Source organism: Podarcis vaucheri (genome assembly GCF_965113315.1).
Source record: "Podarcis vaucheri genome assembly, chromosome: 2".
Taxonomy (NCBI): domain Eukaryota; kingdom Metazoa; phylum Chordata; class Lepidosauria; order Squamata; family Lacertidae; genus Podarcis; species Podarcis vaucheri.
Genome location: NC_138760.1, coordinates 35,026,011 through 35,046,707, shown reverse-complemented (window position 1 = coordinate 35,046,707; position 20,697 = coordinate 35,026,011). Strand labels below are relative to the sequence as shown.

General features: G+C 47.4%; 2 protein-coding genes across 7 annotated transcripts in view; both read right to left on the bottom strand.

The window, feature by feature from the left end:
* The window catches only part of USP36 (ubiquitin specific peptidase 36), a 31,896-nt gene extending 19,215 nt beyond the window's left edge, over window positions 1–12,681 (bottom strand). Inside the window, exons 1-10 of one of the 6 annotated variants that reach the window (XM_082213241.1) lie at window positions 12,501–12,681; window positions 7,916–8,234; window positions 7,604–7,819; window positions 5,471–5,581; window positions 4,807–4,909; window positions 4,379–4,446; window positions 3,934–4,004; window positions 2,885–2,967; window positions 1,966–2,077; window positions 982–1,122 (exon numbers count right to left, since the gene is read on the bottom strand). In XM_082213241.1, coding sequence (XP_082069367.1) covers window positions 982–1,122; window positions 1,966–2,077; window positions 2,885–2,967; window positions 3,934–4,004; window positions 4,379–4,446; window positions 4,807–4,909; window positions 5,471–5,581; window positions 7,604–7,819; window positions 7,916–8,168 — 1,158 coding nt within the window. In that variant the 5' untranslated portion in view covers window positions 8,169–8,234; window positions 12,501–12,681. Of the gene's footprint in view, window positions 1–981; window positions 1,123–1,965; window positions 2,078–2,884; window positions 2,968–3,933; window positions 4,005–4,378; window positions 4,447–4,806; window positions 4,910–5,470; window positions 5,582–7,603; window positions 7,820–7,915; window positions 8,235–10,393; window positions 10,513–11,347; window positions 11,398–12,411 lie in introns of those variants that run through there. The other 5 variants (XM_082213242.1, XM_082213238.1, XM_082213237.1 and 2 more) reach the window with 5 other exon arrangements.
* Window positions 12,682–16,304: 3,623 nt separating this feature from the next.
* Window positions 16,305–20,697, bottom strand: part of TIMP2 (TIMP metallopeptidase inhibitor 2) — a 28,054-nt gene continuing 23,661 nt past the window's right edge. Inside the window, exons 3-5 of the mRNA XM_082210973.1 lie at window positions 20,059–20,167; window positions 19,173–19,297; window positions 16,305–19,031 (exon numbers count right to left, since the gene is read on the bottom strand). Coding sequence (XP_082067099.1) covers window positions 18,834–19,031; window positions 19,173–19,297; window positions 20,059–20,167 — 432 coding nt within the window. The 3' untranslated portion in view covers window positions 16,305–18,833. The remainder of the gene's footprint in view (window positions 19,032–19,172; window positions 19,298–20,058; window positions 20,168–20,697) is intronic.

Below are 20,697 nucleotides of genomic sequence, written 5' to 3'. Positions count from 1 at the left end.
TTCTTGTGCTAGAGATAATAAAATAATAATAAGAATATTTTATTTATATCCTGCCCTCCCCAGCCGAAGCCGGGCTCAGAACAACAATAAAAGTAACACAGCATTCTGAAATCAATTCATTTTAAAATCAGTTCAAAATCAAATTAATGGCAACCATTGGGCTAGAGTTCTGTGAGGATTACCAAAGGAGGGGGTCAGACTGTGCCTTGGCCAAAGGCCTGGTGGAACAGCTCTGTCTTGCAGGCCCTGCGAAAAGATGTCAAGTCCCACAGGGCCCTAGCCTCTTGTGACAGAACGTTCCACCAGATCGGGGCCACAGCCGAAAAAGCCCTGGCTCTGGTTGAGGCCAGCCTAACCTCCCTGTGGCCTGGGACCTCCAAGATGTTTTAGTTTGAAGACCGTAAGGTCCTCTGTGGGACATACCAGGAGAGGCGGTCCCGTAGGTACGAGGGTCCTAGGCTGTATAGGGCTTTAAAGGTTAAAACCAGCACCTTAAACCTGATCCTGTACTCCACCGGGAGCCAGTGCAGCTGGTATAACACTGGGTGAATGTGATCCTGCGGCGAGGACCCTGTAAGGAGTCTTACTGCTGCATTCTGCACCCGCTGGAGAGAATGTTTTTCCAGCAGGCTGCCTCCTACAACTTCCAGCCAACTTATAACATTTGGACATGAACATCAGAGCTCCAGAGATACACTGTCTGCAATCACCAAGATTCTTTGCTGTTGAACCTCTGGAGAAAGCAGCATTAAAAGCCTGGCCACTCTGAATGCCAGCAGGGAGCCAAAGTGAGAAAGCAGGAATTCCAAGCAAGATAACTAGACACACTTAAACCCAGCGGGGTTCTGAAGAGCATTCACACAGTTCAGCCTTGCACACTGATGCTTGCCAATGCTTCACATTACCACCCCACAGCCTGGGGTGCAAAGCACCCCTCTCCACTGCCAGGGCTGCCCTTTGACAACACACGAAAGGACTCACCTTGACGTAGCAGTAATAGTGCCCCGCATGGCAGCTGTATCCTGAATGTACCAGCACAGCATAGAGGCCATACATGACAGGGTCACCGTTGCTCTGAGACATGTAGGGGCGGATATTGAGGAACTCAGGGTAGCCGACATCCTGCAAGGGAAAAGGGAAAGTATCCATGGGTCAAGAAAGAACTTAACACATGAAGTGTAAGTATTGTTTTTTGAATTTATACTCTCAAAAATTATATAATGAATGTTTAAAGGTTAATCAGGTTTTGGTTTATATTACAAGTGAATGTATGTAAATACACCAAAATCTTGAGGGAGAATTTCCTGAAGAAAGAAATTAAATATTGTAGCTTAATCTAAGAAGAAGTGGACTGTAAGTATAGACTTTTGTACTTGTCGGTTCAGATATTATTTAGAAATTTTGTTCAAACACTAATAAGTTTTGGTTTATGCCACCAGTGAATGTTTATAAATATATCAAAACCGTGAAAGAGAATTTACTGAAGAAGCCCGGGACTCTTCCTGGGTGAAACAGGTGACAAATGCCAGCACCCCGTCTAACTCTTGTGCGTAACATCACCGACACTTGGTTTGATCAAACTTATCCTCGTTGATATCTACAGGAGCCTGGCTAAAGGAACATTTAAAGACTGTATCTTCCTTTTGGACACAATTTGAATGAGGTTTCTGTTTGTGGCTTCTGTAGTAGATCTTGTACATAGCTCTCTCAATTTTTGGATTATTAATACAAGATTTAGAAAGTAGAACGGTTTTTTAGTGTTTTGCGTGCCACTTATGTGCTGCTTACTTTATGTCTACTACAAGAATTGGCAGCATAGGTTCATTTCTTCAGTACTTGTATAACCCTTAAAAGGCTTGGCATGAGGTCAGAAAGACAGCAGCCACGAGCGCTCCTCCAAACCCTCTTCCAGAGGAGAAGGGACGTCTTTGTTCCCCCCTCCCCGCTTTCCAGATCGCCACGTACCTTGGAGATCTTGCCCCCGCTGAAGTTGGCGAAGCGCTTGAGCGAGATGGTGAGGACGTTGGATGCCCGGTGAATGGTGAAGCGCTTGGTGGCTGGCACCTTCTTCTTGCACCTGGCACAAAGAAGAGGAAATATCAACACACTCTGGCTCCTCGTTGCAAGGCTCAGTGAAAACGGGGGATGCCCTGAGAACTCCCCTCCTGCTATGCAGCTGCACAATTGCCACCTCGTGAGACTGGGGGGTGGGGAAGGCTATTAAGTCTTTCCCTGCATATGAAGCTAGCATCTTCTGCCCTGCAGGTGGCCTTGAAACCATCAGGGAAATGGCTTGGTTTCAAGTACAGTGGTACCTCGGGTTAAGAACTTAATTCGTTCTGGAGGTCCGTTCTTAACCTGAAACTGTTCTTAACCTGAGGTGCTACTTTAGCTAATGGGGCCACACAATTTCTGTTCTCATCCTGAAGCAAAGTTCTTAACCCAAGGTCGTATTTCTGGGTTAGTGGAGTCTGTAACGTGAGGCTTCTGTTAACCTGAAGCATCTGTAACCCAAGGTACCACTGTAGAAGGCAGAGGCACCAAATAAATAAATAAATAACACCACACACTGTGAAGATACATACCCAAACTTCTCTTCTGCTTCGCTATTCCCACCACCAACCCAATTCATCACTTTGGAAATAGCTAAGAGGTGAGCCTAGTCCCCTCCCTTTTCTTTTTCCTACAGATTTTTTTTTTAAGCATGAGTCAGCAGTTACTGAAGCTGTGGAGCAGAACATATTTGCTTGACCTCATAAGTTAGCACTTCCATTCTAGAAATATGCTTGTTTTTTAAAAAATAATAAATAAATAAAGGCGTCATTATGCAAAAGAAAAGGTGCTAAACAGGAGAGATGGATAGGTCAAGAGGAAGGCAACTCACTTGGCACACATGTAGGCATTCTCTCCACTTAGCACGTCAGCCTTTACAAACAACTCTAATGCCCGCACGATGTTGGCAGTCTGCTGTAATCAAACAGAAGAGGGACATTCATACAGAAATCACACCAAAGCTCAGGTTATAACTACACTCAGGTGAGCTCTGAAAAGAGCAGCTGGGGAAACCCAGACAGATGGGCAGCATATAAACAATAAAATTGTTGTTGTTGTCATTAGATGATGATGATGATGATTATTAATGTCTCTTTAGTTCTTTACCTCGGTCCTGCATACCTGAAGGAGCATCTCCACCCCATCATTTAGCCCGGACACTGAGATCCAGCGCCGAGGGCCTTCTGGCGGTTCCCTCATTGCGAGAAGTGAGGTTACAGGGAACCAGACAGAGGGCCTTCTCGGTAGTGGCACCCGCCCTGTGGATCGCCCTCCCTTCAGATGTGAAGGAAATAAGCAGCTATCCTATCTTTAAAAGACATCTGAAGGCAGCCCTGTTTAGGGAAGCTTTTAATATTTAATGCTGTGTTGTTTTTAACACTCGATTGGGAGCCGCCCAGAGTGGCTGGGGAAGCTCATAATAAATTAGTATTATTATTATTTAGGAAGTAGTTTCATTCACCCACTACCGCCCCAGCTACTGTTATCTTAGCTTAGATGGGATGCCCTTTTCTCTTCCTGCCCAGTGTATGGAGAACCTCTGTCCCTCCAGATACTGTTGGACTACAACTCCCATCATCCCTCACTATTGGCCATGTTGGTTGGGGAATCCAACATCTGGAGGGCCACAGGTTCCCCACCCCACCCTTATTATCATTTTCTATACATCAGCCGTGCACAGGCAACCGAGTACCTATATGCCACTTGCTCGCTACACTTCAGTGCATGCTATATGCCTCCCTACACGCAGCGCTCATGTATAAGTAGGAAAGCACCATGAATCTGCTCATATTTGCAAATCTCCTGCCGGCTTATGTCCCTCTTTAGGCCTACCATGGAAAAGAAATAAAAGGGGAAAGTGTTGATTTAACACTGGCATACCCTGATCTCCAAAGCCACATCCAGGAAGGGGTCGTAAGTGTCCGAAACACTCTTGCACACGGAGCATTTCACTGCAAAGAAAGCAGAACAGTTGCTTGCCTACTCTTCATGGCCTCAGCTGCCCGCCAAGGTCATCTTTCACAACGGGACTTCCGAGACATCAACGCTTCCACCGCGGCAGCTAGCAAAACCAGCACGGGAAGCAGCTAAATCCCCCAATTCCCAATATCCTCTTCAAAACCTGGGCAGAGGCCAAAGGAAGCCCGCAGGAAACTCTCACGGTATTGGGACATCAGCAGCTGTGTGCGCCCACAAGTCAGGTGGGCATTGCAGAAGCGCAGCTGGGCAATGGAGGAAAAACTGGAGTTGTAGAGTTATCCCTAGGACTTGGTCAACGCTTCAAGCATAAAGGGCGTGAAAGGTACCGGGCTAAAGCTGTGCTCACCACGAGATCGGAGGTAGCCGCCAAAGATCTGGTGCACCAATGTGGTAGCCTGGGTCTGGCGGTCCAGCCTGGGAAGAAAAGCAGCCAAGGGTTAAGAAGAGAGTGGAGAACACCTTCACGAAGCAATATGGGGCCTCAATAGTGGCAGGGACACAGAAGCAGCCCTTAGGGCTTTCCTCCCTAGGGAGGATTATTAGCTTTTGCTTCCTTGGGCAAAGGAGAAGCAGCCACCGTTAGCTGAGTGGTGACTTACCCAGCATGCCCCCCCTTTCCCCCACCCACATTCCACCTGTGAAGGTTCATGCTTCCAAGAAGCTGCTTGCACAACAGGGGAAGGTGGCAAGATCTCATCCTGCCCATCTCTTTGCAACCAAGTGAAAGGTACGGCCCTGGCCCTCCCCACCCCAGAGACAGGGAGCTGTGCGTACTTGGTGTAACCATTGAGGCAGGCCTTCTGCATGGCATCAATGGTGTAGCGCAGGAACTCGTGAGCATCCTCTTGGCTGCCAAAGCGGAAGTGACGAGCAATCTCTGCCAGGTGGAGGAAAAGGACTCTGAAGTTTGGCTTCCTATGCCCGCCCAGCGCAGGTCAAGCTCATGCCAAGGTAACAGGCATCGCTGACACTTGACCGGGGCACAGGAATTACATGAAGCTTATTAGCATGCACACGCGCGCACACACACACAAAATCCCAAACCATTTTAGATTCTGCAGAATGCTGAACTAAGCAAAATGCTGATGAGGACAGCATATAGTGCATTTCAATCTCCCTTTTATAGTTTCTTAAATACTCAGTTGGATAGTTAAAAGAAACAAAAGGAGCGCCAAAAATACCTCTAATCTATTTATGTATTTATTTATCTGCACGCCCAGCTGCCACGTCTTCAGACTTAGCTCCACAATGGGGTGATCTGCGCACCTGGCTTTTTCATGTGCACTGCAGTGTATGGCATGTGTACACACACACACACACTCTACAGTCAACACTTCAAACAAAGAGATCTTTGGCCCCTTTCCCTGTATGTACTGGTGAGATGCATCACAACGGCACTGTACAGCCTCATCAAAACAAAGCTCCCTCAGCTGCTTACTTTTGAGATCTCGGATGAAGGACACCGGCTTGATGGCGTTGCCACTGTTGGCGAAAGCCTGTATCATGTGATTCTGCATAACGCACATCATGCAGAAGCCTCCCTGGTGGCCTGCAAGAGAAGAGATCAGGAATGAATTCATGCAAAGGCTGCACAAAGGTCTGGTGGAGCAACTCTCACACAGCCAGAAAAACCATGAGTAGAGCTCAGCCTAGGAGAAGGGCATTTTGGCAGCCATTACTAAATAAATAACCTGCTGGCCAATGGCGACAAAGGAAAAGAAAGAGAAAAGCGGGCATTGAGGGCCATGTTCTTGCTTCATGATTAACCATCTGCAGAAGTAGCTGCATACGCATCAAGAAAAAAGTTGCCTCTTCTCTGCTGGAGGCAATTTAAGGTGACAAGGAAAGCTACTCACTGATATAATCAATGCACAAATTGAATTGGAGTGCAGAGCCTGCACTTACCTGTAGGCTAGGGGTGGGGAACATGCGGGGCCACAGATGCTGTTGGGCTCCCACCTCCCACCACCCCTGACCATGCTAGCTGGGGCTGATGGGATTAGGAGCCCAACATTATTTGGAGGGGTACAGGATCCCCATCGCTTATGCAGGCATCTCCTCCATGGTCACAGCATCAACAACCCCTTGCTAGAATAGCTTACATGAACAGACCACTTAGATGCAGGGAATAGCTTCCTAGCCCCATTGCACGCACATCATAAAGTACTCAGAAATGCAGTCCACTAGGCTGAGATGTTCAGGGAACCAAAACGCTACAGCCATGTGTGAGATTTCTCAAGCCTGAACAACAAGCCGGCAAGTAGGTGCAAAGCAGTATTTGCCCTAATCCAAACAGTTCCTCCTCATCCCTCCCCTTTTTTTTGGAGGGACATCTTTTGTCCACCTGCCTCCCTCCATTCAGGTCCACTCCCCTAACTAGGAGTCAGCGCTCCTCTAAGAAGGATGAGTCGGGTGCTTAGAGCAGCAGTTCTCATGCAACCAAGTGCTGGCTCTGCTCCTTTGCAGCCGTTAGCACAGCCTCCCAGGCCCTGAATGCAAGGATGAGTGCACAGGGCTGCAAGGGAACTGCCAGCTGCAGAACTGTGGAGGGGACAAGGCGCACTGCCTGTTATTTGACCTTGGATCCACACACCATCTTTTCCCATTCCCACCAGCACCATGTTTCAAGCAGAACCCCCTCCTCAAGCTCACATAACAATGCAACCCCCTTTCTTGTGGCTGGGCACAATACAGCCCCCTCTTGTCACAAGGGGTGCCCAAGACTTTGACAACATGAGAAACAAGGGCCAAATAATGCTCCATCGTTCAAGCCCCTCTCTCCAAACACAGCCAAGTGGAAGCATATTTTTTAACACTATAAATTCCCAAGAAGCATTTTCTCATACAAGAAATCCATTCAAAAAGCAGGCTTCAAACCAAAATGTTTCAATTCCTCCCCTCGCTGAAACCCAGAGACAATTCCTGAAAAGAGGGGAACACGACGGAATAAGAAATTTTTTAGCCCTTGCATGGAGTAAATGTTCTTTCCAATGAAAAACATGCAGATTTGCAGCATAACAGAACATGATTTTTTTTTGTGGCTGTGAGAAAACCAAGACTCAGAAAGATGAGGGTCCAATTTCTCTTGTGCAGGATTTTGGAGTGGCTTCAAAGGGTTATAGTAATACATAAGCTTCTGCACAGCAGCTTGAAGTGGTCACAAGCACTACCCTTGCACTGTCTCTTTATAATGTGTATCCCAACCCTGAAAGGTAGTTTTGGGCATTATAAAAGCCATACAAGAGATGGGGAGGATGAGGTTAAAAGGGAACAGCTTGACCAAAGGTCAGTTTATGGCACAGCAAAATCTGAACCAGAAACACTGCGATTCACAGTTCAGTTTCTTAGCCGTGGTGTTCCTGTTTTACTACCATTAAGGACTGAGCCTTATGCATTGCTGTTCCTGGCCCATCTCTCATGAAAGCCTCAGCAGAGTGGCACTGAGATGAAAAGCAGGAGGCTGCTGAAGCCTTTGCTACCTGCAACTCTTAGGTGAAAAGAGACAGATGACACGCAAGCTTTGCCAAGGGGCACCAACCATTCCACATGCAACCAAACACCCCACACTCACAACTGCGGCTGTGCTCCTTGGAAAGCAGGTAATTGGCAAGAGGTGGGGTGTACGTCAGACACTGCAAGGTGGAGTTGAGGAAGCAGGTGTTGCCCAGGTTATGGAGACCGGCTCCGACACGGTACACCCGCTCCCATTTCAGAGAGAGGCGCTCCACAGGGAAGAGGACTTTCTGCGGGGCTGGAACTCCATCTCCTCCCAACGTGTGCTCACCGCCTGTCAGAGAGGAAGAAGAACAGGGGAAGTCAGCGAGGCCAGGCACACATGCACCCCCGTTCCCACAGAACCATTCCCCCCAGAAGACGGGCACACCTTGCTTCCGGATGGGTCCCTCTTCAGAGCTCCTGTGTCGGCTGGGGTTTTCTGTCTTGGGGTTCAACAGAACGTATTTGCTCTTCAGCGTCTCTAGCTGGTAGGAGAAGCTTTTGGAGGCTGGTTCAAACTCGATCTTCTGCAGCAAAACCTTCTTGGCGGAAGCAGCCAACAGCTTGCCCAGTTCACCATCGTCAGCAGAGTCCTTCCGCCCAGGCTTGAGGGCTTCTTTCAGCTTGTCCACTATGGGCATGGTGCATCACTTGTGGGTGGCAGAGGCCGCACTGCTAGCAAGGGGTCTTTGCTCGGTGGGGCAGAGCTGGAAAAGAAAGCATTTGGCCCAGTTTTCCCCCCACGAAGCCTCTCACGCAAGCCCCTTACCTCTGCAGCCTACAAGGCTGACTATGACAAAAAATTCTCCTTTGTTTACCCTCCTGCCTCCATCTCTATTCACAATACTCCTGTCTCCCCATTTGGGGCTGCAAGCACTTTCGGGGGGCAGAAACCTGTCCTCTTTTTAATTTTCTAAAGGGTCATGAAACACCGAGAGCACTATATAAAGCCGCCGCCACCACAAATTCAATTTCAAACACCATTTCCAGGGAATCTGCATTTAACCCAGAATGCTGCAACACCGTTCCAAACCGTATTCTGTATTGGGCAAGCAGGGAGTGTGTCCACAAGTTCCATTTTCCCAAAGGTGGGATTAAGCAGCATGAATCTGCGAGAGCAGCTACACCAATGCTGTCTCCTTGCTACAAGGAAAACACAGGAAACCCTGAAAGCTGCATGGAAGGGGGGGTCACATGCCAGGAGTAGGCGGGACCAGAGGCAAAAGCAGGCAGAGCAGTAAACATACATTTTACCTGCATACAGTAGGCTAGTTTCAATATACAGGCTTCTCTATCCCAGGTAAACAAGAATCATGATCAGAGATCAAGGACACATTGCAGCAAAGGGGGGTGGGGAAAGAGGGTGTGAAGCAGGGCAGGTAAGTCACATGGCCTGGGGATGGGAGTCCTGAGGCCTAGTTAAAGAAGCTTGAATGGCCACAAGTGAACCCCCGGGCCTGAAATCACACCCACCCACCACCCACCCCATTATCTTTGCAGCAGCTAACAAGCAGAGCTCATACATACATCAATTTTTTTCTCATCATGCAAGCTAGAAACTCACTTCTTTGGAAGTCTGATGGATTAAAAATTGCAAAATAAATACATCCCAAGTCTAGTCTAGTAGGCCTGCTTTTCTGCAATTCAATCAGTGTCAAAGCATGTTTCTAAATACAGTGGTACCTTGGGTTAAGTACTTAATTCGTTCCGGAGGTCCGTTCTTAACCTGAAGCACCACTTTAGCTAATGGGGCCTCCCGCTGCCGCCATGCCGCCATAGCACGATTTCTGTTCTCATCCTGAAGCAAAGTTCTTAACCCGAGGTACTATTTCTGGGTTAGCGGAGTCTGTAACCTGAAGCGTCTGTAACCTGAGGTACCACTGTACCATTATGCACCCCATTAGCATACCTCCCTTTTTTTGCTGGGCCCAACAAACTTCACTCCTCAACACGGTGAAGACCTGGCTCCCAGAAGACAAACCAAGGACTTAAGAGCATTCACTGTGAAAAGTGCCCTTTAAAACTCTAACAAGGTGTCAAGCTGTAGCATCATGGCTAGGTAGAATGAAGGATTTGCGGCCCAGGTTCATAGACACAAGTTGGCATATGCTGGTTTTATTTCTATACAATGCAAATTTAACTTTGCAATGTCAAAGAAGACGAATCAACCCATGCACATCACCCCAGATAAAATTCTTCCATTCATTTTCTCTCTACCCCAGATGACCCCAAATCAGTTCCTCTTCAATTCAATTACCTCCAAAGTAGATCCTGCTCCAAATCAATTAATTTGCCCTTCAGCTACCTGTACTGATTATCTCTCAAATCACCTCTATAGTCGCTTCAAATTGTTTTGGGCTGTGATCCAAGACTCGCATACCTGGAAGTAAGCCCCCCCTAAACTAAATGGGGTTTACTTACAAGTAGACCTGATTATAGAATTACACTGCTGTTTCTCCCACATAAATATCCTACCCAGTAACCCAGATCACCTGCTATTTAATTTCCCCTGAATCAATCACTAAGAAAAAATTTGTGCCCCGCATTCTATAGGCCACGCCCTAAAAAATGGCTCAGCTCTTGAAAGAGCTTGCAGTGAAATTGGGAACTGGTTTACAAAAGAGAAGATGGCATATTTTAGTTTTTCTCCAACTGCTGGAACAATTTTAGCCACAAGATAGTTTGTAACAAACAATCACCTTGAAGACCTATACAGTGGTACCTCGGGAGTTGAATGGTTTGACTTCCAAAACATTCAAAAACCAAGGAATGGCTTCCTGCAGCCAATCAGGAAGTTCCTGCAGCCAATCAGAAGCCATGTCAGATGTTAGGGTTCCAAAGTACATTTGCAAACCAGAACACACACTTCCGGGTTTGCGGCGTTCGGGATCCAAAAGATTCGACTCGCAAGGCGTTCGGGATCCAAGGTACAGCTGTAATTGGAAGGCCTGAGATTTGCCACTTCCTCCAATAGGGAAGTCAGCACTACAATGTAAGGAAAAAAGGATTACTCTGTCACCTAAGGAATGCCTGGACTGCACTCAGATTTGACTAGCAAACAGAAGAAGCAGAACACCCCAGATAGAAACCACAGGTGTCTCTCCTAACAGAATTCAGAACATTGTTACCCATCTTGTAAGTGCCTTTGTCAAAAGACAAGTCTATATTTGGTTTTTCAAAAAAAGAGAGAGGCTTCCATCAACACAAGTCCTACTAAAACATCCTCCTATGTGTCCTATAAAGTACATATAGCAGCTCTTCATGCAAAAGGCGGCAACCATTCTGCCCAGCCCACACACACACACAAAAATTACTTGCACTAGTAGCTAGCTCATTGTAGGGAGATTGCACTTTCTTCATTTACTAGTGTGGAGGTTTCCTAAGGCGTCCAGTGAGCATCTTCCACATGTTATGATGCTCATCTGAAGCTCCCATGACATTGAACCTTTCTACAACAGCTATTACGTTATTGGTTATCGCCTAAGAAGCCACTGGAGGCACTACATGGTGTCGGTCTCCCCCAGAGCAGCTGAAATGGGTCCTACACAAGGATACTTCATTCCTAGCACCATTGTGCACCCAGCAGGATGGACATACCTGGCTAGTCCTTTCCATGCTTTTGATGAACGTCAGCTTAATCAACTCACCTTGTTGTGAACAGACCTGAGATCTACGGGTATAGTATGCAAATTTAATAATAAATAATAATAATGCCTTATACGGCCAAGACTACCTCTTGCTTTGGAAGGGGACATAGGGAAAGTCATAGCCGGCAACTGACTGGTAGAGAATTGCTTTGTATGTGGGATAAAACCCTCACCTTTCATGGCAGGCCTCTGCTAACTCTTGCCAAAGCAGCAGCATCTAAATCAGCAGTCAAGGGCATTTATATAGGGTACAAATAGTAATGGAACAGCAAAGAGGCGAGAGAAGGGTGCTGCTGTGTGTGCCCTTGGCACTGAAGAGCAAGCGGGCAAAGCTGGTGCGTTGAGGAGATGTAACGGTTTGCTCAGAGTAGCTATGTTGCACACATGCTCAGGGAAAGGAACCCTCAGCTCTTTGCATGGGGATGAGGAGCCGAGTGGAGATTCAGCAAGCCCACATCCCCAAAGGAACAGAGCGAATTAACAGGCCCCATTGAGTGGGTCAGAATGCCAGCAGAACAGGATGTAGCAGGAGGCAGAAGGAAAGGCTGCTTTATGGCCCAGATGTAGAAGAACGCCCCCCCTCCTTCATGATTTGTCTATCAAGGAGAGGACGAGAGCCCACCCCACCTTGCTCTCCATCGCCAGACCGTGCACAGGCCCCAGCCACCTTCGCCCAGCAAGCAGTGCCCGCGCACGCAGCATGAGCACCACACAGGCTGTATCTCCATCTCCCAACAGCCCCGCGCGCCCCACAAGCTGAGCAGCAGCCGCCGCTTCCAAGGTGCCCCAGAACGCAATCGCCGCCTTGGTGCAAAGGGCACCCACAACCTTTGCGCTTTCTCAAGGGCCCAAGAAGATCGTGCCCAGGGCCCCTCAGCCAAGAGCGGAGGAGTCCTTAGGGAAGAGATGGCAACCTCCTCAACGCCCCGCCGCTCGCGCCTGGGGGGGGGGGAGCTGATCTATATGGGGCTTGTTTATGAGAACCCGGGGCTTGGGCGAAGGTTCGGGTCATCCCGGCCCAGAGAAACCGAGCGGCGGCGGCAGCAGCGGGTTAATGAACTGGAGACGGAGGCACCAGGTTTGCTTCTGCAACGCAGCCCGGGCGTAGGGGAGGCAAGGCAAGGAGGGCACGAGGGTAGGCAAATCCCCAGCCCACACCCACTCAGAACCCCGATCCACCCCATGGATTCACCTAGCCGCCGCCGCCCTACCACGACCCAAGCGCTTTCCTGCTCACCTCCTTACTAAATAGGGGGGAGGAAAGCTCGTCTCCGCTCCCCGCCCCCAAGACCCCCTCGCCATCCCCCTTCCCAGCCACACACTCACCATCCGGGGGACCCGCGTGCGCGCACATACACACACGTGTCCACGCCGCGTAGGAGAGCAGGAAAGAGCTCAGCTGGCGCTGCTGCTAGGCCGCTGCTGCTGGTGCTGCCGCCGCGCCGGGCCCAATCCTCGCCCTAAAGGGGTGGAGAAAGCAGAGGAGCCCTGCCCGGTTTCCCTCTGACGCAACGGAGCCCGCCCTGCCGCCGCTTTCGGGAAGGCAGCGCCGCCTGCTGTAGCCCTCCCGGCATCGGCGAAGTCTTGGCTCTTGCGCTTGCTCGAATGCAGCTGCTACCTTTTGTCCGCTGCCAATATATATATATATATATTTAAGAAAAATATACTGTATATGTGTGTTTGTTTTGCATAGATGTATGTGCAAAGATCAAAGGCGGGGCTGGGCACACAGAGGATGGCGCGTGACTACTGGAGGAGAAACGAATTAGGGACCCAAAAAGCGCAGTGTCCCGCAGAGACGGGGCGGGGGTTGCACTTCCTGCCACGTGCCTCGCCGGGGTAGAAAAATGAAATAAATTGGGGCGTGAATGTGAAGGGGTTTCTTCTGCGCGCGGTGCGTGGGTGGGTAGGTGGAACTCGTCAGTATTTTTGAGCTTTCCATGATTTATTTATTCAAATAACATAAAACGTCACGGTAGATTTCTTTTTCCTGCCTTATGCTTAAGTTATTCTTCTCTGCGGGTTTTTATTGCCAGATTCTAAAATTAGAGGAAATGTAGAATTTTGGTTCAGGCTGACTAGCTAAGCCATTTGTTACGGGTTCCGGGACAAGGCAGGAACAGAGATTTGGACAGAGAAAAATATTAATACTGTAAAGGGAAAACTTCAAGGTAGAAAAGCTCAAAATAACAATTTAAAAATAAAAAGAGCTCCCGTGGTGACTTGTCAGTCATGGGAGAGAGACGTTTCCCTTTTATAATACTGTTGTCGTAAACGAAATCTGCCCTTATTCCAGCCCTTATAGAGTCCTTTGTAGGTTCTCCATCGGTAGGAGAAAATAACAGAGGCCAACCAGAGAATATTAAGAAGCAAAGCAGCTAGTAAACCTGATCTTTATTAAAGCTGTTGCAACAGGGTGCTCCCCTCACACGCAGGATGACCCAGAACAAAGGTGTGCCCGCCCTTATATATCCATTTTGAAATTCCCTGCCCTGGAGCTCCAGACCACCCCTCCATACATCATACATACATCACAGAAGGGGTGTAGCCCAAGACCACCCCCCACAAACATCATACCTACAACACAGAAAAGGCAGTCTACAACAAAAAATTGAATGTTGTTGTTTTTCCTGACTTCCAGGTTATCTGATAATGCCTTATCTGATTGCGTTTTCTGGTAGTCTGGCCATTCCTTTGAGATGGTAATTACCCAATTCCTGAGACAATGGGAAGGTTCCCTCACCCCCTCCCTCCTTGCAGAGAAACATTTGGTCAGTTTGAGTGTCAAAATGGTTTCAGGACTGTCTTCCTGTGCTGCTTCAGACATGTGGTTTATATGTATTTATGTACGTGTTTGCTTGGTACATTTATTAAATATATAAGACCTTAAAATTCTTATAACACTGTTATGGTTTGGAGGGGACCCCCCCCCCAAAAAAACCCTGTAAATTAATAAATGGTAAGATTTTGATTATTTGGGATGTGAAGGGCGTATACAAGCTGCAGAGGAATTCTTACGCAAAATGACCTGGCCAAGCTAGGGCCATTCAGAAACAATACAGGCAATGGAAGAATACTGCCCTTCCCTTCGCCCTGAGGTGTGAACAGAGACAGGAGATTTGGAAGGTTGCCTGGGTAACTGGGCATGATGTCACAGGAAGAGTTTAGGGACTTTGGCAGGTGGCTTCCAAAAACTGAAAAAAGGATGGCTGAAAGCAGGAGAGACGCCTTGGACTCTGGTGCTGCACTGCTGTGGGGAACAAGAGCCTCTTGAGATGACCATACTATAAGGCCTGGACTCCCTCCGTCCATATTCAGGTGTAGATTTGTGAATAAATCATATTCCTTAAAGCTACAACAGCCTCCATGGTGTCTTCAATTCTCCAAAGAAGCACAGACCCTGGTTGAGGGCGAAAACCTCCGGAATTCCATGCACAGCTCGACGGATTGGGGTGGACTGTAACAATACTATGCAATGAAACAGTGTTGTGATTGATTATGTGGGGCAGGGCTTACCTGCCCTCCCCCCAGTATTTTATTCAAGTTAGCATCCCTGGTCCAGGTTCAACTATACACCCATATACACAGGATTGGGGGAGGGGCATGTTCTGTTAACAGCCTACGTAGGTTCAAGCCCAACATATGAAACTGCCTTATATTGAGTCAGCTGTTTGGTCCAGCACAGCATCACTTACTTTGATGTAGGGGTTCTCCAAAGCCTCAAGAAAAGATATTTTCCAGTTCTCCTGCCTCTTTTAATTGGAGATGCAGATAAGCTCTATCACAGAACTATGGCTTTAGAAACAATACATGCCATGACATCTAGTATAACACTCCCATTACAATGCTATGTTCCTTTAGTGTCCTTGGGATGGGTTGGTGGTCAACAAGCATTGGCAATGTGACCTTCCATGTATTTGTTGGGACTGTAATTCCCACCTTCCCTGACCATTGTCATGCTGTTTGGAGCCAATGAGAACTGTAGTCCAACAACATCTGGTGGGTCCCAGATCTTCCGTTACTTACAGAGTTAGGTCACCTATGGATCCATCCCATCCATCTGAGAAATAACCACATCACTCTAGATGGGCTTGTTACCATTATCAAGAAGATCAACTTTCTTTGTGATCTGGGTTTGTCTCATTAAAGTAATAAGGAGCTGTATGCAACATAACTAGATGTGGATGGCTCTGTACGTGGGTCTCCTGGGCACTTGTATTAAAGAGCATACCTAGTATTGCAGCAGGTGAGGTGAATTTGCAAGTCTATTGTAACTTAAGAGATCCCAGTTTAATCTCTCTATAAAGTTTGATGCTTGTGGGCAGGCCTCCCATCTGTATTAGTTCTACAGAGCTTCAGGTGCATTTGCCTAGGAAACCAAGAAGTTCACACAACTAATCTAGGAAGTACCAGTACGTGAAAGCCATGAGTCCTAATGTAAGTGGCAAAGAGAAGGAAATGACTCCAGAGAACTGAGTGTGGATGAGGGATTTAATGTGTTACGTTTATGGAGGCAAAGGTGGGTCTTTACAGAGACAGAAGCCAGGTTTGTGATGGAACAGCAGGAGTAGGAATTATCCCCACAAGGGATATCCTCTCTCAAGGCAATAAGTACCTGGTAGGCCAGAAGCAGGGCCACTCATGCTATACATTCAGTTTTGAGACTCACTGGATTCCTTCCATGAAGTGGATGAAAAACAGCACATATTTTGACACAGAGCCTGATTCTGTGGGAGTCGCTGTATGTCACTGGAATAAATCCTTGACATCACTAAAGAGAACCATATGTGATGTTTTCTCTAACATCAAGAAATAAGGGGACATGGGAGTCATCAAAATGGGAGAACAGCTGGAGGTGGGCCTTTGGAAATAGGCTGAGGCACAGTGAACCAACAATTTATCTCATTAGGAACTAGAGACCAGTTTGTGCCAGGGGGCATGGGAAGAGGGCGAGTGGAGAGCAAAGCCTGGAGGAAACTTGCAACTCTCCACCTACCTCCATCAAGGTGACTCTTGTAAAGCAGTTCACAGAGGCTGAGCAGCACAGGATGAATTCCCAGGGCTCCCTTCTAACGTCCACACCTCCACTGATGGCAACGTGTGCTCCAGACAAGGAGAGACTGTTCCCGGTTTATTTGATAATACTGTTTATTGTCCGAAGACTCAAATGTCCACGTATGAATTATACAAAGCATCAGAGACATGCACAGTCTGCTTGTCTATTCAACAATTTTCATGTGTTCCCAGCACAAGAAAATCTCAGCTTTCAGAATCCAACAACAACAACAAAAAAGTTTTTTCCCCCACCCCCACCCCCAATATTACTCTACCCACCAAACATCATCCCGGCCCTACTCCCCAATAAGCTTTAAATTATGGCAGCAAGTTAGATACTTATTCTTTTTTTCATACTTACTAAGCAAAGATTTGAAAATAATGTAAACCTTTTTTTTTAAATATTTTGAGTTGCTGACATGAGGGGGCTTTGGATTGTTTCTGTGTGTGCATCTTAGCTTTCTTATCAGGGAAGTTTCCAGGTGGCATTAAAACCCACAGCGATAAATTAAGCCGATTGAAGAGCCTTTGATACTGCTTTCCCACAAAACAGGTCCTTTTCAGAATGGTTGCTTTCCACGCTGCTACTAGAACGGCAAACTCACGTTTTGGTACGGCAGTCACGCAACTGCAGTTTGTCTAGCAAGCAGCAGTCACGTGCCACAGCCAGCCTCCGACTTCTAGAGAAGACCTGTGCATGTTGCAGAGGCATCAGGAAGAAGACAGAAGAAGGAATGCTAACACCCACCCCACACACAACCACACCTGCGCCCACTGGCACTCAGAAATAATGGGAGGGACTCCACCCTCTGTACATTTTGACAATTCTTCCCTCCAATGCAGAACCCCTTTAAAAATAATAAGTGCAAATCTAACAGCTAACAAGGAATTTTTAAAAAAAAAATTAAAAAAACATAATAGAGGAATGATACAACTGATTGCCAAAACAAATGGAAAACATTAAAATCAAGGACAGGATCAGCAGTGAGAGGAAAAAAGAGAGAGAGAGGTAAATGTCACATAGGATATAACCATACAGGAAGCAAAACAGGAGTCTTATATTGGACTGAACAGATTTTTTTTCCTTTTTCTATTTTTTTTAAAATATATTGAAATCAAACAGACTGGTCCAATATGACATCTTTAAAAACTTGACCTTGATGAACAGCATGAAAAGGCCGCAGGGGGCAGGTCTGGCTGGGGGAACTTCCGGACACTCTCCAAATCAATTTTCAGGTATTGCGGGTTGGGAAAGCAGCAGAGCTCGGGGGGGGGGGCAGGGGGGCGGGGAGCACAGCAAAGAAAGAGAACTGGCTCAGAAGGAAAAGGGGGCTGAAGGCAGAGATGTGTGATAGGATCCTTTTGCAGGCAGCCAAGGTCTGGTTTATTACTCCAAAGGAGCATTCATACTCACAGTTTATAAGGGGTATACCTTGACACCGGCTCTTGCGGTCACATATTTGGGAGGGACACGCAAAAGTCTTGCCTTCTGGAGAACTCTTGCTTGCCACAAGCGTCAAATTTTATATGGGGCAGGACTTGCGAGCCATCTTGGCCATGCTAAAAATCATTACTCTGCATAGCAAGGGATTTCAAAGAGGAGGACTCCTTTGGTCCACATAATACTGAACGCTTAGCAGGAGCATTAAGTCTTCCCACGGTTTTGGCACCAGATTTTCATCAATGGCACAAGCATGCAATAGGGTGATGCATACATATGGTTCAAGCAGGAGACTTGATGGACTAACCCAGATCCCCTGACAAATGTTCTTTGGCTGAAATGTAATAGCTGAGAACACAGACTCAGAATCTGCACGCATCTCTTATGCGCGCACATAGGCAGGGCTTATTATTTTGTGACACCACCCCCCATTAGCCCCAAAAACATTGCCTCTGAAAGCAGAGATTGTCCCTCTGCCTCCTGGTGGCTTGTTCTTGGTGGCTTTGTCACTGGTAAGGGAATGTAACTTTCTTCACCTGCGGAAGAGGATATCGTGACTTGTGACAAAGCCACCATTTCCCTTGTGTGTGTGTATATGTGTGTGGTGTTGCTGCTGTTTTTATGGGACATACTTGTACCATATGTGTACAAACGTGGCAAGGAGAAAGGAACGACTTCAAAGCACTGAGTATGGAGGGATTTAATTTTGTGATGCGTATGGAAGAAAAGGTGGGTTTTTACCCAGGCAGAAGCCAGTGGGGGTGGGGGAACAGAGGGAGCAGGAGATATCCCCTCAACAAGGGATGCACCCTCTCAAGGCAATAAGAACCTGGTAGGCCTGCTACACAGAATTAGAGGCAACACCTTTTGGCCACTCATATTGTACACTCTGGTTCCCTCCACTGTGCCTTGGCATATTGGCATATGTAATCCCAAAGGCAAGAAACCACCCCTTGGCGCTTAACACAGGAGAAGAAACAGACTGAGCAATATATGAGTGGCCTAGACATCCCTTTCCTTAGCCCCTCCCTCCACCACTGTTGTGCCCGCCCAGGAGACCTTATTTTCATGCTGTTTCCAGGAAGTGATGTCAAAGGTGGACCAGTCTAATATCTTGCCGGCTTTGTTGCTATTGGCTACTGGACTGCCATGGCTTTGGGGACTCAAGGGTCCTCAATGTCAAGAAACTCTTTCTTGGGTGGGGCCACTCCACGGTACCACGCGCATGAACCATCGCTCCGCTTGATGCAGGCAAAGTGCTTTGCCTGCCGCCCATTGATGTTCTTCTCTGTCACCCAGTCAGTCCACAGGCACTCATCCTGAGCAGAGACATAGCAGGGGATGGAGGGGCATCGGGAGATCTGCAGAGATAAAAGACACAATTGGCTCGCGCGATTTGCCATCACTGCAACTAAAGCAAAACGCTTCTCCTGAGGAGGCTCACGCATACAGATCAGCAGGAAGTCAACAAGCTGAAATGGTCTCATTATTGGGTTTATTACCTTGCACTCACAGCCCATTTGGTACCGCTGGTTTAGACTCTTCTTCTGGGTAGCACTGAGGGAGTCCCAAGGAATGATGAAGTCACACAGCGTGATGTGCATCTTGCCGTTGCCTTCAGATTTCCCTGGCAGAGCAAAATGGTTTTAGTTGGGGCATGGTTGTCCTATGGTTGTGCATGCACGCACGCACCCCTCATCAAGCACATTGCCCTATCAAGTGTCTTATCTTGGGCAAACGCAAACAAGTGTACGTGGGGTGGTGGAAGGAGTGTGTGTGTGATTTCATACAAAGCACGTTCCTATCACAACAGAAGAACTGGCGTGCTGAGTTAGACCAATGGGTCTGCTTTGCTCATGTCCAGACAAGAACAGATACCCTTTCAAGGGAACACCAGGAGGTGCCGCTGCGCAAAGCTCTACACCAAGATCATTTAAAGGGAAAGCAGTCTCAGCTGCATAATACTGACTACTGTATAGGGCAGTTTGCAATATGCCACAAACCCTTCTTGCACAATGGAGGGCAGATTGCATTTGTCGTTAGGAGTGCATTTCGTCCTCATGACTAGTAGCCAGAACAGGACACAGTCTGGTTACATCCCAAGGAAGCTCTGCTGATTTCATATTTGTCCCCTTCCTCCAAAGAGCTGTGTTTTGGCTTTACCACCAAGTCCCCTGTGAAGTAGTTTAGGCTGAGCAACTGTGACTTGCTCAAGTCCTTGCCCATTGAACTTCCTAACTAGAGCAAGGATTTGAACATCCCACCTAACACCATGATATCCCATTCAATCCCTATTTAACTTTCCTCCAGCTCCAAATGGCATGTATAAAGTATTTTTTAAAAACCATTACAGTCCTCCTTTTCCTTGCCTCAAGAGATACTCCTTACCTGCAATGAGATACTCTTTCTTGCCAGTAACATCCAGCGTCACTCCACAGACAGCCGAAGAAGGAGCCGTGTAGATGAATTCAATGTCCTGGTCGGGCCCTTTAAACATCTGGAAGGGGAAGAAGTTGGGTGAAGCTATGGGCAGAATACATACAGCAAGGCCAGCTTTGATGTAAAGGAGCATACAAGGCACTCCCAAGCAGGAGAAACTGCACATGGAACTATTGGATTATTTATTTTGACACCCTCCAGTAACAAGACTCTCAGGCAGATGTACGAGTTCGAAAACAAGCACAGTCATGGCTTCAGACCACCTATTGTTCATGGCATAGAAACCCATGTTGGTATGAAAATTGTTATAGGTATATTCTTCCCCAGGAAGTGGGAGGGAGGGTGGAAGGGATTCTGTTGTTTTTTATTATTATTCATATATGCAAAATCAATAAAAGTGTGGTGACATTCATAAAAGAAAGAGAAACTACAAAATGTTTGCTTTGCTTCACCACTCCTCTCCCTCCAGCAAAATGCTTGCCCTGAAAGAACAGAAGAATGGACAGCTGTATTAGAGGAACTCAGAAGCTGGCAACACACATTGCTCAAAGGTAAGCAGGAAGAACTGACCCAGTTCAGGAAGAAGGC